We start from the raw sequence: 27,710 nt of genomic DNA on the forward strand, positions 1-27,710 counted from the left end.
TTGTAATTCATTAATGAAGGAATTATTAAGACAATATTTAAAATTCAATTCCTCAGCCACACAAGCCCCATTGCAAGGGCTCAGTAGCCCCATGTTTGGCTACTAATATTGGACAGCGCAGATATATACATGCTGCCGAAGCGAGCACTTGACAATGCCACAGAAATTCTCCTGGACAGCACTGCTCCGACCTTTATTTTATTATCTTCTTAGTATCAATCACTATTTGAAACTTTATTCATTTACTTGTTTGTTGTCCGCCTTCCCCTCCTAAAACAGAAATGGAAGACGAGGAGTACGATTCTCTTTCTTACCACCGCACCCCCATTGCCTGGTATAATAGTTAACGTATCTCTGAACTGGATGTTCAAGAAATACTCAGTGGGAAGGTATTTTTCGAGCACCTGCCAAGAATAGCGACAGAGGTCACCCTGAGATCCTCTTGTTCATCTGGGAGAAAATGGACCTGACTGTCCTCTGTGTGCTGTATGGTGGCATTCTTACTTTCCTCGGCCAGCCCCTTCCACGAATCCCCACCCCTGCCCAGCTACCAGGGAAAAAACTTCACCTGCCTTGTGCCCCCTGCTGGGGCAGGGGAGTTCCAGGGTAGCTGCGGAAGGTTTTATTCAGGAAAAAGACTCTTCTGGGACCTGGGAAGGGCAGAGCAGGGCCTGGGGGCAGGTGGAGATGGCACTGGCCAGAGCAGAGCAAAGAGCAGGGAGCAGTGACTCATGGCGTGGACCTGCGGGGTTTTTGTTTTTTTTTTTAACTTATTTATTTGACAGAGAGAGATCACAGTAGACAGAGAGGCAGGTAGAGAGAGAGAGAGGGAAGCAGGCTCCCTGCTGAGCAGAGAGCCCAATGCGGGACTCGATCCCAGGACCCTGAGATCATGACCTGAGCCGAAGGCAGTGGCTTAACCCACTGAGCCACCCAGGTGCCCCGGACCTGCGGGTTTTAAATGTGCTTGATGTACCCTTCAACAAAGAACCACCACCCTGCCCCCTCTTCCCTTCCATACCTTGGGCTTTGCTTTTGTCCGGCTTGTGGGTTTCCCACTAAAAGTTTCTTTGAAAAAGTTCAGCTTGGTCCCTGATGGCTTGAAGGGTAGAAATACAAGTGGGGCACACTCTGGGATCAGGGACACCTGGGTTCAAACCCTAGCTCTGAAGTTCTGTGACCTTGACAACTGGGCCCTTCTGAATCTGTTTTTCCTTCTGTAGGTTGAGGGGTTTAAACAAGACGATGCGGGTGCAAAGCATAGCATGGTCCCTGGCACGTTGGTGTTTTGTGATTGATCATTTTCTTCTCTCCCTCTTCTTGCTACTTTGGGTCCAAAGATCCAGAAGAGTAGATAGCCCTTGAAGAGAGCAGCTTTGCCAACCAGAGAAACTGAGAAGAGCTTTGAGCCAGAATAGGATAGAAATGCCAAAAATCATGGGGAACCAGAGAGGCAGAGAATGCAGAGAGATGTGGCATTCAGAAAGGGGATGGGGGGACTGGCTGAGGCTGCAGCCTTTCCTGCCCTCCTTGGCTTTCCCATCTGAGACCATGTCTCGTGCGCGTTACCAAGGATAAGAAACAGCTCCATGGCCAACCTCTGCAGAAGATACTGTCCTTTTTAAACATTCAGATCTGGAAGGAACCAAGAGGGCCGCAGGCTCTGAGTTCCCTGCAGGACACCTGGGCTCAAGAGCGCCCCCCCCCCCAACACACACACATAATTGCCTTGTACCCAGTCCTATCAGATTCTGAGAACCACATATCCTCCCTGGTCGCCTGGAATCAAGGAAGACTCCCTGACTTTTCTCAGCCTAAGCTTGCTTGGCAGTGTTTCTCTCCCTCCAGTGTTACTTGGATTCTTATTTTCTGTTCTTGGGTTGATGGATATTTGTTTTGCTGAACCAATGAGCCCTTTGTAAGTCTTCGATCCTTTAAAGGAGGCAGGTGCAAACAAAGAAGCAAGGGCTAGTTATCCATCTGTGGGACATTCGTTCTTATCCAAAGGGTAGAGGGGAGAAGAGGAAAGGGAAATGAGAGAGGGCGAGTTGGGAGATGGGCAAGGGAACCAACAGCTGTCAACACCGACACACAGCTGCTGAGTAGCCGGGCCGGTCTATGGCCAATGCCTGAGGAACAGAAGCAGCTTCTTAGGCTGGGGTTGTGGGTCTTCCAGAGAGAGGAAGAGGTCTCAGAGGAAAGGAGGAACTTATGGAAGGGCAGGCTCGGTTCATCAGGCCAAGAGCCAGGTGCCAAGCGCCAATTAGGGCTCTGAGACCCAACTCCAAGTCAGAGCTCCGGGCGCCATCCAGTGGCCACTAGGGAGACTACAGGGGGAAAGAGCCGGGGAGGAAAGAAAAGCCAGAGAAGGCGGTCCTGGCCGGTGCTGGGCTGGAGTAAAGGAGGGAGCCACCCTGTGCCCTCAGTGCTCCCCTCATCTGTTGAGGACTCGCTTCTAATCAAAATCCCCAGGTTCCTGCCTCATCCGGCTGGGGCTCTCTCACTGCATGACTTTGGGCAAGCAATCCCGTCCTCTAGATCTGGTGTGCCAATGAGCACATGCCTGGCACTGTGCCACTTCAGCTCACCTGTGGGGAAGATCTCAGTCATCCTACTCCCCCATACTCCAGTCACCCCTGACCCACCGGCGTGTGCCATGCAGAAACTCCAGCCATGAATTCGGTCTGGGTTCCGGGCCTCCTCCTCCAGGATCTCTTTCAGCTTACCTGCCCTTACACACCTGCTCCATGTTCTCACCTGAAGGTCCCTCCTTCTGCTGCAGGGATAGTCGGGGGCACCTCACTGCCTCAGGGGTGAGCTACCTGTCCCCACCATGGGCTTTTCTCAATTATGTTTCTCCCCCCCTTCAAGCCTAGCAATGTGCAGGGCATCGACGTGCTTCAGAGGTCTGCTCTGAGGTCAATGTGTGGGGCTTCAGACCCGTGTGTAGGCAGAATAACAACCACGCCTCCCCCGCCAAAGATGTCCACACTCTAGTCTCTGGAACATGTGACTATGTCACCTGATGTGGCAAAGGGATTTCGCAGCAGTGATGAAGTCAGAGATTGAGATGGAGAGAGTGTGGATTATCTGGGTATAATCACAAGGGTCCTTGTAAAATGGAAACAGGAGGGTCAGAGTCCCAGAAGGAGGTGTGATGCCAGAAGGTGAGGTGACACCAGGCCACAAAACAAGGAAATCGGGAGCTCCTAGAAGCTGGAAAAGGCAAGAAAACAGAAGTTTTCGGAAGCAATGCAGCCCTGCCTGCCTGTTTTACACTTCTGAACTCCGGAACTATAAGGTAATTAATGTGTGTTGTGTAAAGCCACTGAATTTGTGACAATTTGTCACGGCAACCACAGGAAACTAATATACCTTGGTTCTGCTTCTTAGTAGTTCTGTGACCTTGGGAAACTTACTTAAGTTCTCTATGCTTCAGTTTCCTCCCTATCAAATGGGGATAATAAAGGCGATAATTCCTATCTCATAAGGTTGTCTGAGGATAAAATGGAAACATCTGCAAATCACTTGGAGTAATGCCCAAGACAAAATATGTTAACTCTTGTTAAGATTAATAGCTACCATTAATTGAGGGCCTAACGTACCAGGCACAGTTCAGATGCCTTGGAATAATTTCCTCCATTCTCACCATCATGCCTGGGGGTAACAATTTCAAGCCCCATTTTACAGATAAGGAAACAAACCCAGAGTAAATGGCCAAAATCTGGAGAACTGGAGTATTTTAGTCTTAGCAATTTCTTATATGCACCTGGGCTCTCTCCTGATAGAGGGTTGGCTTTTGTTTTTGTTTATGGGGTGCGGGGGAGGGGTGAAGAGGGCGGGTCACAGCCTGAGCAGCTGCTCTGGCTAGAAATCCTGGCTGATACCTTCTCTTCTTCCTTCGTAGTGGAGGAGGGAGGTATCCAAGCGACACTCACCCTAACTGCCCATCCCGTCCATTTAGGAGTTCAGCGACTCCCCAACCCAGTTCTAGCAGTTTTTCAGCCCAATCTGGAGTCACCAGTAGAGAAGCACGGCCAGAGAAAGAAGCGCTCCATCCGCTGGGGGATGGAGGGGCGCAGTCCTGCTCAAACCCCAAGGGTGCGCGCTGAGCCCCTCCGCCCTCCCCGCAGCCCACATAAGGAGCCGTCTGTTCGCCGCTGAATAAACAAGGGGGAAAGCAGCGCTCAGCCCCCTGCCCCCGAGCCCGACCCCCGCACAATGCGCCTTTCTCCAAGAAGCCGCCGCCCCGGCGCCGCCGGAGCGCGCTCCGTCTGTCCTCCCCTCCCCCTGGCGGCCAAGCAAGACCCACAAACCGACCCCGTGGAAACAAAACAACAACAAAAAAAATTTTTTTAAAAGAAAAAACATAAAGGAAATCCAACAAAGAACTGAGCGCAGCACGCAGCGAGGGCGTGCGGACGTAGCGCCCCCTCGGTCCCCCGCAGTCCGGCTTCTGGTCCAGGCGAGGCCAGCTCCAGCGCAGCGCCGGGGAGCCCGCCAGCGCCCCCTTCTCGAGAGCCCAAGTCCTGGGGGCTCCCCCCGGTGCCCCGACGGCGCCCCGAAGGCACAGTCCGCGGGGCCGCGCTCCTGCCCGGCTCCCAGCCACCGGCGGCCCTCACTTCTGGGTGGCCAGCTGGTTCTCCAGATTCTCCAGGCGCGCCGTCAGCTGGGCCAGTGAGCGGTTAAGGAAGCCGCTGGGGGTCTCGGGGGTTCCTACACCCCTGCGCTCCAGCCCGGCCCCCCTCCCCTCCCCTCCGCCCTCAAAGGATATGGTTCTGCGTCAGCTTCTCGAGCGCCCCCAGCGTGCGGCCCTGGAACTCCACGAGGTTTTCGCATTCGCAGGGACTTTGAAGCTCTGTGCCCGCGCTGATGCCCTCCTCTGCCAGCAGGGCACAGAAAGTCAGGGGAATGAGAATCTGCAGGAGGACGAGCCGGCCCTGGCAAGGGCCTCGGATACACCTGCACCCGCCTGTGGCTGAGTATGTGGGCTTCGGATTCAAACAGACCTGGGGTGAATACCAGCTAGGCAGGCGTGAATACTGCAAAACTCACGCAACCTTTCTAAGCCTGAGTTTCCTTGTGTGTAAAAATGGGTACAGTGGGAAACCTATTTATTGGTGGTGCTGAGGATTCTATGGTGTGTGACTGTGTGTGTGTGTGTGTGTGTGTGCGCGCGCGCGCGTGTGTGAACATCTTTGAAGAGTATCTCTCAAACCTTTGTGCTCTGTGCAATCACCAGATCTTGTTAAAATACCGATTCTGATTCTGAATGGTCAAAGTGCTGAGACTCCACATTTCTAATTAGCTACCGAGGGATGCTGGTGCTGCTGGTCTGGGGACCACACTTTGAGTAGGGAGAGTCCAAATGACAGTGGCACTTTCCAAATGAAACTTCATGCGGTGATGGGAATCGTCTGTCTCTGGTCTGCCCAGTGCATACCCACAAAACACGTGCAGCTATTTAACATTTGAAATGTGGCTAATGTGATTAAAGAACTAAAATTTTGAACTTTTAAAAGTAATTTAAGTGGGCACGTGTTTCCACCTTATTAGAGAGAGAAGATCTAGTTTATTGCCTAGTTCAAGTATATACATTATTGTGTATTTCAATTAGACCAGTAATTCTCCAAGTGTGGTCCCTGGACCAGCACCATCAGTACCACCTAGAAAGTTATTAGAAATGCAAGTTATCAGACTCCACCTCAGACCTACCGAGTCATAAATTCTAGGGTTGGAGTCCAGCAAATGGTGTTTTAAACCCTCCACACTGATGTTTAAAAAACACTGATCCAGGGGTCCCTGGGTGGCTCAGTCGGTTATTTTAAGCATCTGCCTTCGCCTCAAGTCATGATCTCAGGATCGAACTCTGCATCAGGCTCCCTGATCATCAAGGACTGTTTCTCCCCCTGTGTCTACCTCTCACTCGTGCTCTCTCTCTCCCTCGAATAAGTAAATAAATAATCTTTAAAAAAAATAAAAATAAAAACCACTGACCCAAACAAGCAAACAAAAACCAGTGATGCAACTCTATTTCCACACACACTTCAACATTCCTGAAATCAAAATATGTGCCTTACAATTAAATCTGGCACCTGTGTTTTTTTTGTTTTGTTTTGTTTTGTTTTGTTTTGTTTTTTTAGCAATATATAAAATAATGGGAAGTCATAATGGGCGGTATCTTAGATTCACCAAAATTTTGTAAATGGGTGCCCTTTCTCATATAACAGCACAATACCTTCACAAAAGAGTTGTTCTTATGATTTAAGAGCAATTTCTTAGTCTAGTTGGACTCTTAGCAGATTGCTGTATCAATGGTACTGATAAGGTCCTGCAAAGATGCCTGTCTTCACAGCTGGGGAAACCAGGGGCCAAAGAAAGGGGAAGATCTGCCCAGGATCACACAGCCAATTGGTGAAGAGCCTTACCACGGACCCCAGATTTCTCTTAGAATTTTAGAGCTGGAAGCAAGCTTGGGCAGCCAGGGCACCCCTGTTGCAGGAGAGGGAAGTTATGGTAGGGGTGGAGGTTAAGTAACTTGCCCAAAGTCACACTGCAGGGGACATAAGCGTCAGGACTGGAAGGGCCCTGACAGAGCAGCTAATCCAGTGCTTCCACAATACTCTAGCGAATTCTTAGAGTTAGCCTGGAGAGAGAGAGGAAGAGGGACAGAGGGAGGTAGCTGTGTATGTGTATTATGTATATGCACAGACATACCCCTGGGTGTTTACATGTGTATACTTTATGTATATGTATATGCATATGTATTTTATAAATGTATGTATGTGTATGTACATATATATTTTTAAAGGTTTTTTTTTTTTTTTTTTAAACTACAGATTCTCTAGGCCAGCCCAACTAGGCCAGCTACTGAACCTAGCTCTGGAGGGGCCTGGTAATGTGAAAGAGTCACATCTGGCCTGGGTTAGAGTCTGAAGACTCTGTGGTAAAAATTACCCCCGAGAAGTTCCCTATATGATCTGTGAAGTACAGTACACAGGTTCAACAGCCCGCTTCTCCTCCACATAGAGAGTTGGTCCTTTTTTCTTCAACTGAGCACCAGATGAAGTAGAGGGACTGAATTTATGGGCGATATTGTAAAAAAAATTAAAAATTAAAAAATAAAAAATACATGTCTTTGCAGACTTGGAACACTCAGTCCTGTCACTTTTCCGGCTCCCTGTAGTTGAATTCCAACACGTCATAAAAGAACATGTGAGGTGACTCTGCTAGCAAGGACTCTGGCATGCCTTGGAAAAAGTTTCCTCAGACTACTGTGAACACCCACTAATGTGAGGGGCAGGAAGCCAGCCCTGTCTAGTGCTTAGCTCTGACGTCCTTGGGAATCACCCAAGGGTCTGGTTAAAGTACAGAATCTGATTCTTTCGGTCTGGAGAGCTCTGGAAATGCTGCGGTTCTAACAAGCCACCAGGTGACAAGTCTGCCGCTGGTCCAGGGACCACACTTGGAGTAACAGGGGTCTAACTAGTGAGTCCGACCCCTAGCTATAACTCTACCAAGGGAACAGGGCTGGATAGGAGAGAGGAAGCTAGGAGGCTGGGCACTGAGAGAAGTCAGATGCGCTCACCCGGGCAGATGCTGCCTCTGAGGTTGTCCAGCAGGTGCGTCATGGTGCCAAAGTCAGGGGAGTAGGACACGTGCAGCTCTGCGGGCTCCGAGGCGATCTGCCGGAGCTCCTCCTCCACCGCCTTGCCCACGCCCACAGCGTACATGACGATGCCTACAGGGTCGGGGTTTGCGGGGCGGGGTGGGGGGGGATGGAGAGACACAGGGGGCGCCCCAGGCCTCAGTTAAGACCGCCTTCCAGCCTTCCACATCCCACCTAACCCCAGGCCAGTGCGTCCCGCGCAAGCCCACCTTCCTCCTTGGCCCTTGCGGCCCACACCGAGATGTCATCTTGGGAGCGGCCGTCGGTGAAGACCAGACCCACGCGAGGCACGTTGAGGGCGCGGGGCCGTGCGCCCTGCGCCTCGGAGAAGCTGTGCTCCACCATGTGACGCAGCGCCAGCCCCGTCATCGTGCCGCGCTCCATGTATTCCACGGCCAGGACCGCCTGCTTGACTTCGGCCGCGGTGCCGTAGCGGCCCAGCGGGAACTCGGTGCGCACGCGGCTCGAGAACTGCACCAGCCCCACGCGCGTGCCCTCGGGGGACACGTCCAGGAAGTCCACGATCTGGTTCACGAAGCGCTTCACCAGCTCGAAATTCTGCGGGCGCACGCTCTTGGAGCCATCGACGAGCAGAACCAGGTCGACGTGGCCTTCCCGGCACCCTGTAAGGTGAGAAGAGCTTCAACGGGGGGCCCGATCCTGTGCTGGCAGCTGCCCTCTACCCACCTGGTCATTCACATTTATTACATAACAGGTACCATGTGCGAAGTCCTTCCTGTGCCAGGCACTATACTAGATAATAATGGTAATAATAATAAATTAATAAAACTTTATGACAATAATAAATTTATCAAAATAATATACATTGAAAAACATATGTTGTTAATATATAAACAATCACAACAATAAATAAAAACAAAAACATTATTATTCGACAGCTTACTGTGTGCCAGGAATTGGGCTAGGTGCTTCATATATTTTTTTTCTCAATCCTCCCAATAATCTTAGGTATTATCCCCACTTTATATAACCTTAGGTTCTGAAGGATAATTTGCTCCAGACTCCATAGCTAATAGTGACTGAGCAGGATTTGAAGCCAGCTCGGTCTGATCCCAAAACCCATGCTCCTAAATCACTCTACAAAGTTACCTCCCCTGTTCTGAACTGGAGACTTCGCTAGGCCCTGAAGGGGGTAACAACAACAAATTAACATAACTGGGATCCAAAGGAAATCAGGCCAGAACAGAGCAGTCAGACATGCCCTATGCTACAGCCAAGGAAAGTGCTAGAAGAGGGGCATTTAGGGAGCCCAAGGTAGGAATAATTCTCTCTTCCTGGAGTTGGGCAAGAAGGTTGCATGGAGGTGGTAACATCTGATTTGTTCTTCCAGGAGGAACAGGTGTGCTAGGAGACCTGCTGACCAGGTTGAGATGAGGCGAGGCAGTGGTTTCAAAATTTTGATCGCACCCCACAGTCTCAATAATAGTACAACAGGATACCCTTCGGATGCGCACGTATAATTAAATTTCATGAAACAATAGTTATTCTTTCCACATGCAGTAAGCTGTTTTCTCCTTTAAAAAAATTTAATTTGATTTCATTATTCACTAAGGTGTCTGCACCCACCATCTGAAAAACTCAGGGATAAGGCATCTGCATCCAGGGGTAGGCACTGGCAAGCCCAGAAGACTCTCGAGCGAGGAGGAAATAGGAGCAAATGTGTATTTTTGATATTAACCATGACAGCAGGGTAGAGGATTGAGGGGAAAGAGATGGAGGCCGGATACAGCACGCCCTCCACCCCCCACCCCACCATCACCAACACTCACACATTCCCAGCACACCCTTGAGCCACAGAATCAAGGATGCTCATAATGTGGGCGGGGAGAGGGGGGTGGGGGAAGGCGGGGGGGGGGGGCAGACAGAACACCCTCCCACTCATCACTCACGGTTGCAGCTCTTGCCATCTGCCTGGAGTTGCTGGCCCTCAGGGCACAGGCAGCGGTAAGAGAGGCCCTCACTCACACACTGGAACTCGCATCCATGGTCTACACCATTGCAGAGGTCCCGGGCTTCAAGGAGAGATGAGTCAGGATGGATCAAGGTGGACTCCGCCAGCCAAGATCCCTTGCCCCTCTGCACAAACGCAAGAGACCCCTCCTCACCCTGACAGCTCCTCCCATCGGGCAGCAAGTCGTGGCCCTCTCTGCAGTAGCACTCTGGCCCACCAAAGGTGCTAACACACTCATGCTGGCAGCTGTGGTTCCCAAAGCTGCAGTGGTCAACGACTGGTGGGAAGGAAGAGCAAGAACAAGGTGTCGCTTCTGACTGGAGCCATCACGGACCTCAGTCCAGGATGCAAGGGGTGGGGCTTGCTCACTCCCTGGTCCTGCTGGAGTACAAAGCCAGCTCGGCAGCGACAGAAATAGGACCCTGGGAGCTGATGCAGTGATGCTCACAGCCGTGGGTCCTTTGAACGCACAGGTCAACGGCTGAGGAAGAGGTGAGGTCAGCACGTGCCCTGGAAGGGGCTGCACTTCTCAGCCCCAACAGAATGGTCATTGGAGGAGCTTTTCAAAAAAATACCTATGCCTGGACCCCAACCCCCCAAGATCCTGACTTAATTAGTCTGGGGTGGTACCCAGGCATCTCCGATTTCCTAGTGGGCCAGGTGGCTCTCCTGACTCAAAACCCAGCTGCCTCCTAATGTGCCCCTTACTAAGCCAGGCATAAGAACCAGAATTGACAATTGCAGAAGACAGAGCCCCTGCCCTCAAGATGCTCACTGATGCAGAGGTGGACCAGGCTTTGCCACTACCTACTGAGCCTCCATTTCTCCATCTGCAAAATGGGAATATAATGGAAGAGAACAATTGCTATTTACAACTTCCTTCTAAGGAGGGTGAACTATTATTGCCTGCTGAGTATCTTGATGGTTGAGATGTGCAAAGATAGCCCAGAGCTGAGCTGGAAAATAGGAACTGGGGAGATACAGATTGTCGTGCATGAAAAAAGTGAGAATTTGGGGTTCCTAGAAAAAAGATGGGAGTGGAGAGAGGATGAACAAGAGAGAGAGAGAGTGAGCATGAGTTCCTGCATGGACTGAGGTTGCCAGTGAAAAATCACTTCTAATGGGGCAACAGGACTTTGGGGATCAAGGGTGTCTAATATTTAATTATTAATAGTGGGTGTTTGTTTCATGTGTGTATGTTTGAATTTACTTAGATGTAACTCACACCTCTGTCCACCCCCATCTTTAGTAAAATGGACATATGCACAACTTACATGTACACACACGTGTCCTTGTGTGCACGAGTGTGCAAATCAAAGAAGAGGCTGATTTACATGCATAAAACAAGAAAAGCATGTGCGGGTTGATAAATTGAGTGAGGACCCAGAAGTTCAGAACGAGAGGTGACCATAGAATGTAAGCACTTGGGGAATTCCCAGAGATGTTGGGGAATGATTCAAATGTTCAAAAGTCATCACATGAGGCTTCACGGCAGCCTTTTCTAAGTTCTGGAAATAAGAAGACCCCAGCTGACATCTGCATTATTGGGAACACATGACTTCTTTTCCCCAGTTGTCATGAGACTGAGAGTTGATATATGGAAAGCTTCAAGTGCATTGTCTAATACTAAATCGGTACTCTGTGAATGGTAGCTGCCATCATGATCAAAGGAGTGGACACACATACACACAAAAAAGCAAATTCCATTTGTCTAAGGAAGGCATAGTGTGCCATAGCTTTTCAGAAGACAAAAATGAAGAACCAAGCCTTGAAGCATTTGCAGAAAGAAGTAGCAAGGGCAGCTCAGAAAGAGCTGAGATGCAGAAGCAGAAATGAACAGTGTATATAGAGGTGTAGGGAGGAGTATGGAGACCCTAACTGAAGACCGCACCAGGGAGTGTCTAAGTAACAGAAACAGTAAGAAGATATCCATGTGAGAATTCACAAACAAGTTTGGGAGGCCAGGAGGAGACAAGGCTGAAATAAAGGAAAGAATGATGTAAAAAGCACACTTAACTGTGTGGGTCAAGATTTCATCAAGGAATTGTGTGGCTGCAGGCAATACTGTCCCTTTCTTGGACCCATAAAGTAAGGGCACTGAACTTCTACTTCCAAAAGCCCTTCCAGACTCATTGGTCTAATCCTGGAGCAATAGGGAGCCACAGAAGACTCGGGGCAGGGGCAGCTCTCACCCAAACAGCTCTTGTTATCTGCAGCTAGCTGGTAGCCAGGGTTGCAGGCACAGTGGAACGTGCCCGGGGTGCTGACACATTGGTGCTGGCAGCCATGTCCCCCCTCAGCACACAGATCCTTTCCTGAGGACACACAACAGTAGAATCAGCGAGGGACAGATGGGCAGAACCCTCCAACAAGAAAAGGCTGGGTGGGGTCAGAGGAAGGCACCAAACACAAGTACAACTTTAGAGGGGACAAGTCTCATTTGAGAGGGCCAGGCCAGATGGGAGGGCTTAGAGAAAGAACAGGGCCTGTGTAGCTCCCCTGAATAGGCTCAGAAGGGGTCACCGGGCTAAATGCGTCAGTGACAGAGGGCAGGAATGCTCAGGGACAAGACAGAGGAGGTGGAGGGGTACTAAATCAAGGTGGGTGAATTAATTCAAGGCGTGACTAGGCCAGACCTGCAGCATTGTGGGAGGAACTAAAGTGTCAGTGGGCGGGGCCATGCCCATGTGGGCGGGACTTGGCTCTTTCGGGTGGGCGATTGTTCTCAGCTTCGAAAGGCGGTGCTTTTTGTGTCGAGGGCGATTTTGGAGTTTGACCTTAGGCCTGTGGTAAACCACAATAGCTCATCCGGGTGAGCAGGCACACTAAATGTTGTTTCTTGTGGGCGAAGCCTAAGCAAAAGTGGGCAGAGCTGGAATTTGAAACAGCCTGCGGCAGCCCGGCGCCTAGCCACCATCTGGTGGGCGGAGCTAACGCAGGAGTGGGCGGTGCCTCCCGGGACGGAATGTTATTTACATGGAGGGAAGGCGCATCCAAGCGGCTGGGGAGTGCGCGCCTCGCTCCAGGGCTCCCCTAACTCACCACACAGCCGGCCCTGGAACTGCAGGCCAAACTCCTGGATAAGATCGAAGGACTCAACGAGGAAGACGTGCTCGTCCAGCGGGGGAGACGCCATGGCCCGCAGGGAGCCCACGTCGGCGCGCTGCACACCCACCGCGTAGATCTCGATGCCCCGGGCGCGCGCCTGCGCCGCCACCTCAGCCACGCGATCCTGGGGCCGCCCGTCGGTCACGATGACAGCGACGCGCGGTACGCGCGCCTCCGGCGGGCGCGCGCCCTCGGCCACACTGAAGGCCACGTTCATGGCGTACTGGATTGCCAGCCCGGTCATGGTGCCCTGAGCTAGCGGCACCAGCGCGCGGATGGCGCGCTCCATGTCCTCGCGTCGCGAGAAGGCGCCGAGTGGGAAGACGCTCTGCACTTGACTCGAGTACTGGATCACGCCGACGCGCGTGGCATTGGGCCCCACGTCCAGGCCGCGGAGGAGGCCCACCAGGAACTGCCGCATGGTCTCGAACTCAAAGGGGCGCACGCTGCGCGAGCTGTCAATCACGAACACCAAATCCAGGGGTCCCGTCCGACACCTGGGACCTTCGAGAAGATCAGGAAGGACTTTCCTAGGTCTGCAAAACCTCATCTTGGAGGAGATCCCCAAGAAACCCAGGGCGAAGTGGTGCCATCCCAGGGGTCACAGCGCTTAGCGCAGAATTAACCTAGCAGATGCGAGTTAGATACATTCACTTAGCATTTGCTAAGGGCCTGGGCCAGATTTCCCCCAATTCTCTATCCTACAGCTCTTAGGGATGTTCTGAAGAGGTATTCTACAATTCGGGAGTAGGTGAAGGGATATGGCAATCTCAAATGTCTATAGGGATCAGGCAGGTAACATAAATGAGTGAACTGGTTGGGTTAGGCTGGCGGACACCCGTATCCCTCCTACGGCCAAACGTGGACCCCAAGTTAACAGATCCTTGGATTTTTCAAGAGAAGTCCCAAATCGGGATTTGTATGTGAAGTCTCCTGATTTTTTAATTAACTTTTTAAAATTAGGGGCGCCTGAGTGGCTCAGTGGGTTAAATAAAGCCTCTGCCTTCGGCTTTGGTCATGATCCCAGGGTGCTGGAATCGAGCCCCACATTGGGCTCTCTGCTCAGCAGGGAGCCTGCTTCTTCCTCCTCTCTCTGCCTGCCTCTCTGCATACTTGTGATCTCCGTCTGTCAAATAAAGAAATAAAATCTTTTAAAAATTAAATTAAATTAAATTAAATTAAACACCAATGGGCAGTTTTGCGTGAGCACAACTTTGTCACCTCTAAGCCACATCCTACAGGTAAGGAAACCTGAGTCCCAGAGAGGGGAAGCTGTGAACTAGAACCCAGCCCCTTTATGATTTCAGAACCTTTGCTTTTTCTCTCCCCAGCAGACCTAGCTGGCTGCAGAGGGAAAACAGTTTTTGCTCCCTTCCCCCTGTTGGTGAGGGCTGAGCCCCACTCACCTGCAAACTGGAGCTGGGTTTCCCAGGGCTGGAGAAAAAGCAGCAACATGAGCAGTGGCGAGCACAGAAGGCCCCTCATGGCGCTTGAGTGGCAGGGAACAGAAGTGTTGGAGCCTGGAGGGTACAAAGAAAAAAAGCAAAGCAATGTTTACGGAACTCTTATTCTGGGTGATGGGCACTTGGAGGGGGAGAAGAATTATGGATTTTTTTAAACTAATCTCTCTACCTTTGTGTATGTTTGAAGTTTGTCATAATAAAAAAAATATTGCATTTACAGTGCTGGGCAATACAAGGAATTCTAGTCTGCCGAATTGCAGAATAGTAAATAAATAGAAAGTAGATTTTAAAAATAAAACATTTAAAAAGAAAAGACCCTCAAAAAATTAACAAAAACAAAAATAAATGAAAAAGAAAAAAGACCTTTCTGAATACCGAGCACAGTGTTAAATGCTTCTTATGCACTCGGACATTTAATCCTCTTGGCAATTCTATATACGGTTCCCATTGTACAGATAAGGAAACAGTCACAGAAAAGGTAAACTCCGGCACCCAAAGTCGCTTGGCAAGAAAGTGGTTCACCACGGTACAGTCCTATGCTGAAGCGGTTCCCCAAACCAGCGGCGTGTTCCACTCCGCGCGCCCTCCTCCCGGGAGAACCTCTGCAGACGAAAGCCAGCCACTCCCCCTCCTCGCCCCCTTCCCCTCCTCACCTACGGCACTTCTGCGTGGCCGTCCTTCCAACACACGCACGCGCGCGCACACACGAATGTACACACTCAAACATGCATCGCCAAGCCTCAGGCCGCCGGGGAGAGCCGCGCCCTTTCACGGGTCAGTGAGGGTTGGGGACCCGCAGCACCGATCCGGGCCAAACCCCGCCACCAAGTTTGGCGCCTCCGCTTCCCTCCTGCTTTCAGGAGAGACCGCCAGGGGGCGTCTTCCTGGGTCTGGCTGCGTTGGCTAGGTGGCCGTGGGAAGCCCACATCTGCCTAGCAGGTGCCCCTGCCCAGAGCAAACAGTGGCCGGGAGCCCGGAGGCCTTGGAGATAAGCCCCGGGCAGGATATATCCCGCACAAGGGCCAAGAAGCAGGGGCGCGCAGAGTTCCGGGGACAGCTGCATTGGATGAGCCCGGAGGGCGGTGAGTGGGGCCCGAGTGTGGCCATGGACCCTGTACGGGCAACAGGTGAGCGCTCACTCTTCCACTGCCCTTGGCGACGGCCCTTGATAATCCCGAAGGATTTCCGTGTACAGATGGGGAAACTGAGGCCCAAGAAGACTGCCCGCCAAGCTGTAAAGGAACCTGCGACTAGAACCCGGGACTCCTGGCTTCCCTTCTCCCTTCTGGGCTGCCTGGCTGCCTAGCAACCTGACTCCTCGGAGTCATTAAACCTCTCTTCCTTACATCTCCTCCTACTGCTCTGTACCCCACTCCTACTGCTCTGTACCCCGCCTCACCCCCGCCCCATGCTGAAGCTGCCTTAGCCATTTTTCTTTTTTTTTTTTTTTAAGACTTTATTTATTTATTTGACAGACAGAGATCACAAGTAGGCAGGAGGCAGGCCGAGAGAGAGAGAGAGAGAGAGAGAGAGAGAAGAGGAAGCAGGCTACCTGCAGAGCAGACAGCCAGACAGCCTAATGTGGGGCTCAATCCCAGGACTCTGGAATCATGGCCTGAGCCGAAGGCAGAGGTTTTAACCCACTGAGCCACCCAGGCACCCCTGCCTTAGCCGTTTTTCTGTTGCTCGTTTCTTGGCAGAGGGGATCAGCTGCCTTAACCCAACCGCAGCCCCTCTACCCCCCTCCCCCAATTCCGTGAATGGGCCTATTCTGAGCAAGGTCGGGTGCCTACAGCTCGCTCACTCCAGGCGGCCTTTCCGGCGCAGATCCTCTCCGCCCTCGCCTTTCAGGCCTAGTAGAAGAACAAAAATCCCTCTGGCAGGGCCCGTGGTGGGAGGTTGAGTAAGCCAGATGTGTCAGCTGCCGCTGGAAACTGGAGGGTGCGGAAGGCCTTCCCTAGCTTGGGCCATAGCCAGGGCCAGCACCTCTGGGGCGTGAGGGGCCCAAGAGAAGGGACCTTTGTCACCTCCCGTTCTTCCCCACCTGCAGAAGCCTCGGGGGCCCAAATCTTGATTAAGATTCCCCCTTATCCTGCTCTTGGCCTGAGCCCACATGTCGCCCCCCCCCACCACCCCAGAAATCCTAGAGAGTTAAAATAGCGACTGCCTCAAAGCCCATCACCTTCCCAACCCTCTCATTCCACGGAGGGGGAAGTAAGGTCCAGAGACTAGTGTCTTGCCCAAAGCCACACAGCAGTGGAGTGACAGGTCTGACACTAGAGCCCTGCGCTTCTCTGAGGGGTTAATCCTAAAGTTGGGAAGATTCAGAAATGCCTGAGGGTGCGGACACCAGGCTCGAAAGGGAGGAGAGGTCTGTGAATAACCCCCCAAGAGTTGGCTGAAGAATAAACACCGCTGGGACGTTCTTGGCGGTTCCTCGAGGGAGGCGATTGGGTGGAAGTCCCCCTACCCATGGTGGCCTTGTTGGTGGAGGTTGAACTTGGTTAAGGACCCCACAGAAATGACGAAGGGCACCGCAAGTCAGATGGGGGCTCCGTCAGTGGTACAGCGCGGTAAAACACGGTTGCCCGGTCTGGCTTGACGCCTGCTCCCCCGCAGACCCCTCAGCGCCCCCAGGCCCTTTGACTCACCTGAGCCTTCCGGACAGCTCGGAGGCGCGGCCGCAGAGCGGAGCCCACGGGCGGAGCCTCCCGGGCAATTGGACCAGGTAACGGCGCAGGCAGCGTGCCCGAGGTGGGGACTGCCAGGCGGCTGGAGCGAGCCGAGGCGGCGGCCGCATTTAACCCGGGGCTGGCGGTGGGGAGGGGGAGCGCGGGCAGCGACCCCTCCCACCCGCAGCGAGCGCTCCCCTTTCCTCGGAGGGCTGGGGCGGGGCCAGCGCGGCGCCCCAGAGCCTGCCACCCCGGGAGCCGGCGGCGCGAGCTGCGGGGTCGGAATTCGGCTCCCAGTGGGAGGCTGGGCGGCTCCGTTCTCGGCCGCCGGAATGTGTCGGAAGCCTCTGAGGCCCTTCCCGGAGTAGAGCCCCAAGGGGCGGAGCGGGGCCTGGCTCCCGCGGCCGGCTGCCGAGCCCCGCTTTCGAGGGCGCGGCCGGGCTCCTGCCCTCCGCTGCCCCCTCCAGGAGGAAGGAGAAGCCCCGGACTCCGGTCCTGCGCAAGGGTGAAGGGTTCAGAAGGGCGGCCGCAGGGTGCATGGCTCCCCAGGCCCCATCCGCTGGTGGTCCCTCAAATCTCTGCCCCCGCAGACTTCCCCATCGTATCTCTGCGATTGCTCAAGCCTTGGGCCAGCCCACCACCCTCGCTCCCCAAAACCCCCAGGCCGCTGGACTCTGGCTGGCCCAGTCCCTTGATTGTGGAGGTCCTGTAATTAAGGGAAGGAAGGCTACGACAATAACAGGCCCCTCCTCTTGGGAGAAAGGGGGTTAGGAGGGGTGCTTTGACCCCTGAAGGACTCAAATGTTCCCCCCCAAAATCCTGGGGACACTTTGGGGGATGGGGGGCTTCCATGTTTCCAAGCTTCTGAGGACAAGCAAGAGAGCACTCTGGGCCCCGGGGGTCCAGCAAAACTCTTCTCCCTCGCATCAAGATGTCACTGGGGTGGGCCCCCTCAAAGTGGAAGGAAACCATGCACCCTCCCATACTCAGTCTCCATCCCAAGGTGGGCACAGCGTGGCCTTTGTGCCGCTGGGGCTTCTACGCAGTGCTTCAGGCTGCACGGGGCACGGGCATAGCGCCAGACCTGCGGAGTGGTGCCTGGGTGGTCCTGGTGGGCGGTGGGTTCCGTTTGGCCTCATTGAGTACCTGGCAACCTAAGAATTTAACCCATGACTTACACCCAAACTTACACCCAAATCCCCTCTCTTGCCTAACGCTTCCCCTCCCTGATCCCCAGTGAAGAGGGCGTGGGGTGGGGGGTCAGAAGCAGAACTAAATTAGTCCTTTGCCCCCATGCATTGCATTGAATTCAACCTGCTTGCTGGGGTCCATGCCCGCTCTCCCCTAACAATCGCTGCTGCCCCGCCGGCCTGCCCCCACTCCCAGGTCCTCCCCAGAGCGCGTGATGGTCCTGAGGGAAGGCGTGCGCCAGTGCCTGCAGCAACAGGGTGCGCAGACTGTGCGGATCCTGCACGCCAAGGTAGCCCAGAAGTCCTATGGAAATGAGAAGCGGTAGGTGCCTCAGCAGCCCCTCCAAGCGGCCACCTTCCACTCTATGCTTGCCTCCCAGTTTGGTGCCTTTTAGAACCCTGGGGAGGACTCGGGGCTCAACTTTTGGCCAATCACTAGCCTTTTTCATCAGCCCCTACTAGCTCCCACTTTGGAACCTCCTGTGATTCCACAGTCCCCACTCACTCATCCATCATTCATTCCTTCTGTCATTCACCAAGGACTTAGTGGGCATTTATCAGGTGCCAGACTCGCTGGACAGCACTGGGCCCAGCACCTAACATCTCCAGGTGCCAGGTACAGCCCCTGCTCTCAAGGCATCTTCACTGTAGTGGGCAAGAGACAGACCACAAACTCCCCACAGATCAGTGATCAAGATCCTTCCAGATCGTGAGAAAAGCTAGAAGAGTGATAGAATAGCATAATGTAGCAGAAACTGAAGCGGGGGCGGGGGGGGACACTTGAGCTAGAAATGTCAAGATGGTGGGCAGGCCTTTTAAGCAGGTGACAGCTGACCTGAGACGAACGTAAAAAAGACTCAGACTGGAGAAAATCCAGGAGAAGTGTGCTCCCATTAATGAGAAAAGAAAATGCGCACACCTTGAAGCTGTACCAGCTTGGCCTATTCTGGTGCAAAAGAAGTCAGAGGGGCTGGAAATAGAAAAGGAGAGGGATGTTACAGGGATTAAAGTCAGAGAGGTAAAGCAGGGGCCACATTATGTGAGGAGTTTGAATTTAAACCACCGAAGGGTTTTAGAAAGAAAAGCATCATGATTGACTAGGGCTTTTAAAGAAAGGAAAAGACGGTGCCACTGCTTTGTGCAAAGCAGGTTGGGGTGGGGGGTGGAAGGGGAGAGAGCCGCGGAGGGCTGATGCTGCAGTCCAGGCAAAACTGACAGCTGTTGGGATTCAGGTGGAGGTGGTAAGAGACCCTTGGATTCTGGGTGTGTGTGTGTGTGTGTTTAAGATTTTATTTATTTATTTGACAGGCAGAGATCACAAGTAGGCAGAGAGGCAGACAGAGAGTGAGGAGGAAGCAGGCTCCCTGCTGAGCAGAGAGCCTGATGCAGAGCTCCATCCCAGGACCCTGAGATCTTGACCTGAGCCAAAGGCAGAGGCTTTAACTCACTGAGCCACCCAGGCGCCCCTCTGGATATGTTTTGAATGTGGAGGAGACAGGGCTGATTAATGGGTTGAGTGGAAGAAGTGATAAAAGAAAGTTCAGATGTTAATGGGGTCCACGGTCATGGAGAAGCCCCGGGAGGGCGGTGGGAAAATTGGAGGAACCATCAAGGATCCTGCCCCATTTATGCTGCCTTTGAGAAGTCTAGAGAAGGTCAAGTGGGGGACGGACGTGCGAGTCCTGCGCTTGTTTGCATGTCTCCGCAGGTTCTTCTGCCCCCCGCCCTGTGTCTACCTCGCAGGTCCCGGCTGGAGAGTGAAGCCAGTGCAGGGCCAAGGTGAGGACGGACTCCTGAGCTGCCCGGCGCCTCCCCCTGCTGGGGGACTGCACAGCGGGGCCTGGGAGCCGGGCGGGTCGCAGGCGCAGTGTCGCCGCGCCCTCTGGCGGCGAGGACTCAGCTTGCCTGCCACCTGAGTCCTTCCTGAGCCCGCTCGCGTCCCTTTCCAGCCCACCAGGCAGGGGAAACCGGGCCCACGGTCTGCGGTTACATGGGACTGGACGGCGCGTCCGGCAGCGCCGCCGAGACGCAAAAGTTGAATTTCGAAGAGCAGCCGGACTCCAGGGTGAGAGCGCACGGGACAAGGGCCGATTCCTGCTCCCATCCCTGCCCCTCCCTCGGCGAGGAGGGGTCATTTGCACCCATCACCCTCCCCGAAGAAGCCAAGAGATAGGTAGAGAGGCGGGAGAACCGGGGTTCTGCCCCGAGGGTGAGCCCGGGAGCTGGGATCGTGGGGCTTCATGTCACGTCTGATGGGGCAGACCTGGTGGCGGAGAGCTGGGACAAGACGGTCCCGCGCCCGCACACCCCGTAGGAATTCGGTTGCGCCAAGACCCTGTACATCTCGGACGCAGACAAGAGGAAGCACTTCCGACTGGTGCTGCGTCTGGTGCACAGAGGGGGCCGAGAGCTGGGCACCTTCCACAGCCGCCTCATCAAGGTCATCTCGAAGCCCTCGCAGAAGAAGCAGTCGCTGAAAAACACCGACCGTGAGCCGTGCGGGGCGTGAGCGCCGGGCAGGGCGGGGATAGGCCACCAGGTCTGGAGCGGCGGAACTGGGGAGGACGGAGGCCTAGACTGGAGGGGTGGGGCCAGAGCGGGGGAGGTGGAGCCTGGGCAGAAAGAGGGGCGGGGTCTGAGGGAGCAGGTGCGGCGGAGGTCCGAGAAAGAGAAACTAGGGGACTAGGGGAGCAAGAGCAGAGAGGAAAGGGGACAGAGCCCAGACCCTGGGAAAGGGGGCGGGAGCGGGCGTCCAGAGCAGACAAAAATGGCCGGCAGGTACTGAGCTAAAGACAAATTAATTAAAGGTGAACTTTTTTTTTTAATTTTTTTTATAAGATTTTTTATTTATTTATTTGACAGAGAGAGATCACAAGTAGACAGAAAGTCAAGCAGAGGGGGGGGGGGGGAGCAAGCTCCCTGCTGAGCAGAGAGCCCGATGCGGGACTCGATCCCAGGACACTGAGATCATGACCTGAGCTGAAGGCAGTGGATTAACCCACTGAGCCACCCAGGCGCCCCAAGACAAATTAATTAAAAGTGACGGAAATTTAGTCAAAAGTACCAATTCAGTGCCTGATGTAGGCCTGGCTCTGTGCTAGCTGCCGCGTCCCTGTAAAGAAAGGACAAGTGTCTGTTCTGGAGGAACCCACCGCCTAGCAGGGGAGAAGGACACACATCGCTTCTCAAAGAGACAGTTTGAAATAAGCACTGCCCTAGATGCCAAGTGACAAATCCCAGGGCTGGGGGCTTTGAGAGGGGGGTCGGGCTGAATAACAATGACGACATCACCTCTACCCTGGCAGGGAGGTGGGGGAAGACCTAGGGAAAGGTGGAGCTCTCCTGGACAACATTAAGACGAATCATCCTATTTGATATTCATCGTGTCCCTCTGAAGTGGGTACTATCATTGTTCCTATGTCAGGGATGAGGAAAAGGAGCTCTGGGACATTCATCCATTCATGTAATGAACTCCTATGAACTCCTAGGGCCTATCACAATTCAGGTGACAATCCAGGTGACTCGGCTAAGATTGCCCAGCTAGGAAGAGACCGAGCCAGGATTTGAACTTGAGTCAGTGTGCCTCCAGAGCCCAGCTCCTGTCCCTCCATCATATTTACTTTCTGTCTATTAAAAAACCCCGTAGAACCTCTCAGACCCAGGCAAGGCTCTGTCCGGCCCTTGGTATCAGGTAGGTGCTATCGTGTGGTGGTTAGGAGTGCAGATTCTGAAGCTGGATGGGTGGGTTTGAATCCTGACTCCGCTAAGCACCAGCCAGCCTTGCGATGTGGAGAAGGTAGCTCTCTTGAATGGAGATAATGTGTGCCCCAGAGCTCCGTTGAGAGAATCAAGTGAGCTAGCATGTATAAAGCATTTAAAACAGTACCTGACACACAGCAAATGTTAGCTATCATCATTATCCAATGGATGGGAACTTGGACTAAGTATAAATTGAGCACCTACGGTATGCCTAGCAGGCGAGAGAGGGAGATGACCCAGTGCTTTCTCCTCAGGTGGTCAGAGCTCAATCAGAAAACAAAACCATGGCTCTAAGCATGAGTGATAAGCAGGAAGAGATCAGTGCTAAGCCCTGGAAAGATCACACTGCTGTCTCACACCACATGGTCTTTGCTTACGAAGGCCCTCAGCAACCCTTACCTACTTCCTGCTCCCCAGCTGAGAGTATAACCTCCTCCAGGATGCCCTCCTTCACCCAGCCTTACCACATCATTTTGAAATTTTATATATATATGTCCCTCCTCTCTGAGAACGTGAACTCCTCCAGAGCAAAACTGGGTCTAATTCACCCTTTGGTGCCCAGTACCCAGCACAGTGCCCGCCCGAAAGAAGGCACTTGCTGAACAGTTGGTAATATTACTTGCTGAGCTGGGATACCCAGGCAGCAAAAAAGGAACAGGCAAAAGTACAAAAGCACAAAAGCAGGACTACCACAGGTGCTAGGTAAATGACCATAAAATCAGCCCAGTGTGTCTAGGCCAGGGAGCATATAAGGGGACTGACACAGGGGACAGGGGACCAGAAATTGTCTGGCAAGTACAAGGAACCAAGCCAGGCTTGGGTGCTGATTTCAACTCCCCTCACAGTGTGCATATCCTCGGGCTCAAAGGTCTCTCTCTTCAACCGCCTGCGCTCCCAGACCGTGTCTACGCGCTACCTCTCTGTGGAGGACGGGGCTTTTGTGGCCAGCGCACGTCAGTGGGCTGCTTTCACACTCCACCTGGGTAACCACAGCAGCAGGCCCGGGGCTGGGCACTTCGCATGCATGAGTTCACTCCACCTTCCCTATAACCCCTTGAGAAAAGTATACTTTGCCCATGGAATGAAGGCTTGCCCCAAATTCCCAGTGAGTCTGTGACTGGTCCAAGCCATTCTGGCTCCAATGTCCAGCCCTCTCCTCTCCTCTCCTCTCAAGCAGGAGGAGCAAGGAGCAAACATTTTTAAAGATAGCCACAGAGGACCCCTCCAGGACTGCATGCCGACCCCACCCATAAGACCCATGTGTGAAGTGGGCTGGAGCTAGAGGCGAGGAGGGCAGGGTTGGGGGCAAAATCTTGAAACCTTATTTTCTTCCCTTCCCTTTTTTTCACCCCAGCTGATGAACACTGTTCTCAGGGGGACTTTCCGCCTCGAGAAGGCTACGTCCGCTATGGCTCCCTAGTGCAACTTGTCTGTACTGTCACAGGCATCACACTACCTCCAATGGTATGAGAACAGAGGGCATTCCTGGGGGGAGAGGGAAGGATCCCCACAGGTGCATATGGAAGGTGTGACCCACAAGGGCAGGGCTAGAGGCTGAGAGCCCAAGGCCTAAAGACACCTGTTCTCACTCTGCATAATCCGGGCTTTGTGGAGCGGGATGGAGGTAAAGGGTGGGCGGGGCGTGGAGCAGGGTAGGAGGAGCCTACCAGTGACCGCATGGCTATTGGATAGCGGGAAGCTAGCTGGGAGGGCAGCCTCTGGCCATCCAAGCACCTTACTGCCCTGCTCCCCTTCCGTTGTAGATCATCCGCAAAGTAGCCAAACAGTGCGCCCTCCTTGACGTGGACGAGCCCATCTCCCAACTGCACAAGTGTGCATTCCAGTTTCCTGGTGATCCTCCCGGAGGGGTGGGCACTTACTTATGCCTGGCCACAGACAAGGTGGTGCAATTCCAGGTGAGGGGTAGGGTACTGGCACCAAGCATCCTAGAAAGCCAGAACACAGAAAACCATAGGTCATAAGATCATCACCATCACGGCTGCTGCTTACTGAGCAACACTACCTCCCATGGAATGTTGGAACCGCAGACTATCAGGACAGAATCCAAGAATGAAGAAAAAATAGTAATGATATCATCGAGTCATGCTTCTTCCCAGAGAATATTAAGAGTCATAGAATGTTTAGAGATAAGGTTATAGAACGAAACTTAAATTCACAATAAGGAATAGTATTGAGTATTATTGTGCAGAGAGCATCAGAATCATAAAATGTTAAGCCATAGAATTATAGAATGATCACTTCTCGGCCTTTTGGCTAAGATCAAATGTAGAATTATAGAATGTGGAAAATTACTATTATTATTACTGCTAATATTATTATTATTAAGCAGTATAACTCCCAAAATAATATTGTCATAGAATGTTGAAATAAAATAATTATGTAGAAAATAACATTATTATTGAGCAATAATCCCTCCCAAAGAATTTTCTTAAAATGTAGAATGGTGTGGGGGGTCTCCTGGGTGGCTCAGTGGTTAAGCATCTGCCTTCGGCTCAGGTCATGATCCCAGGGTCCTGGGATCAAGCACCGCATCGGGCTCCCTGCTCAGCGGGAAGCCTGCTTCCCCCTCTCCACTCCTCCTGCTTGTGTCCCCTCTCACTGTCTGTCAAATAAATAAAATATATTTTTTAAAAATGTAGAATAGGGGCGCCTGGGTGGCTCAGTGGGTTGAGCCTCTACCTTTGGCTCAGGTCATGATCTCAGGGTCCTGGGATCGAGTCCCGCATCGGGCTCTCTGCTCAGTGGGGAGCTTGCTTCCCCTTCTCTCTCTGCCTGCTTCTCTGTCTACTTGAGATATTTCTCTCACTCCCTCTGTCAAATAAATAAATAAATAAATAAATAAAAAAAATGTAGAGTAGAATTGCACAATGTTAAAAAATAACATTCTAAAATCCTAAGAAAATGGGGCACCTGGGTGGCTCAGTGGGTTAAGCCTCTGCCTTCAGCTCAGGTCATGATCTCAAGGTCCTGGCAGAGAACTCCACATCGGATCTCTGCTCAGCAGGAAGCCTGCTTCCCCCTCTCTCCGCCTGCCTCTCTGCCTGCTTGTGATCTCTCTGTGTGTCAAATAAATAAATAAAATCTTTTAAAAATAAAATAAGCAAGTAGAAAAGAAAATAGACTATTAGAAACTAGCTAGTTCAGCGAACTTATTTGCCTCTGGGAACATCAGGGTCTTGTCCAAGCTCACAGGGTAGGTAAAGCTCAGAGCCTAGGACTGGACCCCAGAATGCAAAGGCTCGGGCACTATGCTGGCTCCCCCAATGCGGGTGACCACCATTCCCTCGTCTCCTCGCAGGCCTCCCCCTGCCCCAAGGAGGCAAACAGGGCGCTGCTCAACGACAGCTCTTGCTGGACCATCATCGGCACCGAGGCGGTGGAGTTCTCCTTCAGCACCAGCATGGCGTGGACGCGGGAGCCGGTCACTCCGGTGCCCCTCCTCAGCACCCTGGAGGTGACTCTGGGCGCTGGCGGCCGTGGGCGGGCGGGGATCTGACTCCGGGTGCGGCGGAGGCGCTGGCGAGGGAGAGCAGCAGGCTCTCGGCCACCGCACCCCGCTCCCTTCCTCCCCCAGCTGAGCGGTGGGGGCGACGTGGCCACGCTGGAACTCCACGGTGAGAACTTCCACTCGGGGCTCAAGGTCTGGTTCGGGGACGTGGAGGCGGAAACCATGTACAGGTACAGCGGGCGCCTCCCTTGGGCCGCGGAGGACGGGGGTGCGCGTCATCGGAATTCCTGAGGCCTTAACCTCGGTGCCACCCCCAGGAGCCCGCGGTCCCTGGTGTGCGTTGTGCCCGACATAGCCGCCTTCGGCAGCGACTGGCGCTGGCTGCGCACACCCATCACTGTGCCCGTGAGCCTGGTGCGCGCCGACGGCCTCTTCTACCCCAGCGCCTTCTCCTTCACCTACACTCCGGAGTACAGCGCGAGGCCCGGCCCCCCGGGCGCCCCGGAGCCCGCCCCCGACGCCGACGCGCTGCTGGAGAGCATCCACCACGAGTTCACGCGCACCAACTTCCACCTCTTCATCCAGACTTAGGTCCCCACCCACAGCCGGCCTGGGCCGGTGTTCTGGCTCCCTGGCCCTGGCCCCTGCTCCTTTGCTGCCAAGTGAAGGCCAAAGCCTGGGTCTGGGGACGCTCTGGCCATTGAAACTGTCACTCATTCATCTTTATCTATACAACAAGACATGACCTGAGTGATGCTGTGTGTCTGCGTCCAGACGCGAGTGTGGCTCTTCCTGTGTTTGTCCGACTCTCTCTTTAAATCAAGCAACCAATCTCTCTCTCTCTCTCCTGGAGTAACTATGCATGGCTCCCTACTTGTGTGTCCCTATCGCTCCAACTTTGTCTCTCTCTCTCTTCCTCCAAGTCTCACTAGGATTTCACACACTCTTAGAGGTCAGGTCTGGGGTGTTTACCCCCCAAGCGGTTGCGTCTCCTCTTGAAGAGAAGACACGTAGTGTCATCCACGCAGGCATGGAGCGTGGGCTCCTGAAATACTCCCTGGAGCATCGTTTCCTACCTGGAGTGCTAGAGCTGCCCTGGAATGCCAACTGCCTCGAGCCCCGGGGCCTGCCCACAGCACTGGCTCTTACCTGGGTCACTAGGAACTGCCTGGACCTCTGGGGTCCGCTTGGAGCAGTAGGTCACTCCTAGAGCACCGGGTCTCCCCTGGAGCACTGGGCTCCCCCAGCACACGCAGTCCCACCTGGCGCAGGTGCTTGCTGGACCACCAGGTCCGATCCTGAACACTGGATCCCATGGGAAGCACCAAGCCCCTCCTGGAGCGTGAGGGTCCTGCCCTTGAGTGCCGGCTTCCACCCTGGAACCCAAAGATCTGCCCCTCCTCGAACTGGCGATGGCTGGACCAGGCACAGTACCCTTGCCTGTGTCTGCTCTCTGGCCTCTGCCTTCAGTGCCTGGGACAGTGGTCAGGTCTTGCCATCTTAACTGTCCCCACAGGCACTTGTCTTGCAAGTCCAGCGGGATGCAATCCTGCAGATCAGGGGATTCCTCTACGCCAAGGGAGAGTCTGATCTGCATGACCCATCTCCCCAAGGAGTGGGGTGCTTCAGGTACTCCCTCCCACCCTCACACCCACAGAAGAAGGGACCACAACTCTGATGGAACAGAGAGCCTGCCTTTTTGACCTCTTCTGGAGAAACAATGGTGTTCAGAAGAAGCTAGCATCCCCGAGCTCCTGTCCTTGCCCCAGGGTCCACCTGCTGACTCTGGGGATGAGTTACCCTCCTAGCTATGCACCCCCACCAATCCTTGCAAAGATGCTCCCCGGGCCTGGGGCAAACACAGGATACAAAACACAGGACAACTCCGGGCAGAACTCCTGGGATCAACTGGGCAAAAACCAGGCCACTCTGCATGGGGTCTGGGGACCAAATCACAGTCCATCCTGATCCACCTGCCCCTACTTTGTCAACTCTGTGGTTTACAGGGAAGCAGAAAAACCAGGCAGGTCCTGGCTCTGGCTGTTGGAACCAAGGATATAGATATACCTTGGGTGCCAGAGACAGCAACCAGTCCCCATGCGGCCCCGTGGCGACAACTGATCTGCAATTCGGGTTCAGAGCTCTTACCCCTCTCGGCCCTTCCTTGAATTGTGAGCAAGGGCCCATTTCCCAAGGGGAAGAGATGACCTTTGCTCTTTAAACCTCCCAAAGTCTTCGGGAAGCTCTGTTATCTGCCATCAGCCAGCTAAAACCTGCTATGGCGAGGAAGGAGAAGCTTGTTGAAGGGCCCTCGTGCCCCTGAGAACTCATCCTGGCCCAGGAATGCAGCGAACAAGTTGAATGGGAAATGGCCCTCACTCGAGAGCCTGCCTCACGAGAGTTTGCTC

At 53.5% G+C, this 27,710-nt stretch overlaps 2 protein-coding genes across 3 annotated transcripts; one reads left to right on the top strand and one right to left on the bottom strand.

Moving 5' to 3' along the window:
* Positions 1 to 4,335: 4,335 nt before the first annotated feature.
* On the bottom strand, positions 4,336 to 16,946 carry MATN4 (matrilin 4). Of its 2 annotated transcripts, XM_059407086.1 has the most exons (10): positions 16,864 to 16,946; positions 14,156 to 14,269; positions 12,684 to 13,253; positions 11,834 to 11,956; positions 9,796 to 9,918; positions 9,580 to 9,702; positions 7,879 to 8,292; positions 7,589 to 7,741; positions 4,775 to 4,882; positions 4,336 to 4,677 (listed from the first exon to the last, which is right to left on the bottom strand). In XM_059407086.1, the coding sequence occupies exons 2-10, from the start codon at positions 14,232 to 14,234 to the stop codon at positions 4,619 to 4,621; spliced, it is 1,752 nt and encodes a 583-aa protein (XP_059263069.1). In that variant the 5' UTR covers positions 14,235 to 14,269; positions 16,864 to 16,946; the 3' UTR covers positions 4,336 to 4,618. The 2 variants fall into 2 exon arrangements, with proteins under 2 accessions (XP_059263069.1, XP_059263070.1); XM_059407087.1 differs by lacking the exon at positions 9,796 to 9,918.
* Positions 15,318 to 26,035, top strand: RBPJL (recombination signal binding protein for immunoglobulin kappa J region like). Its single transcript, XM_059407693.1, has 12 exons — positions 15,318 to 15,339; positions 16,832 to 16,940; positions 18,271 to 18,396; positions 19,783 to 19,853; positions 20,024 to 20,139; positions 20,389 to 20,563; positions 22,679 to 22,816; positions 23,188 to 23,297; positions 23,597 to 23,749; positions 25,153 to 25,308; positions 25,429 to 25,532; positions 25,620 to 26,035. The coding sequence occupies exons 1-12, from the start codon at positions 15,318 to 15,320 to the stop codon at positions 25,891 to 25,893; spliced, it is 1,554 nt and encodes a 517-aa protein (XP_059263676.1). The 3' UTR covers positions 25,894 to 26,035.
* The last annotated feature ends 1,675 nt before the right edge of the window (positions 26,036 to 27,710 follow it).

The sequence above is a fragment of the Mustela nigripes genome, chromosome 7, assembly GCF_022355385.1.
Source record: "Mustela nigripes isolate SB6536 chromosome 7, MUSNIG.SB6536, whole genome shotgun sequence".
Lineage (NCBI taxonomy): Eukaryota > Metazoa > Chordata > Mammalia > Carnivora > Mustelidae > Mustela > Mustela nigripes.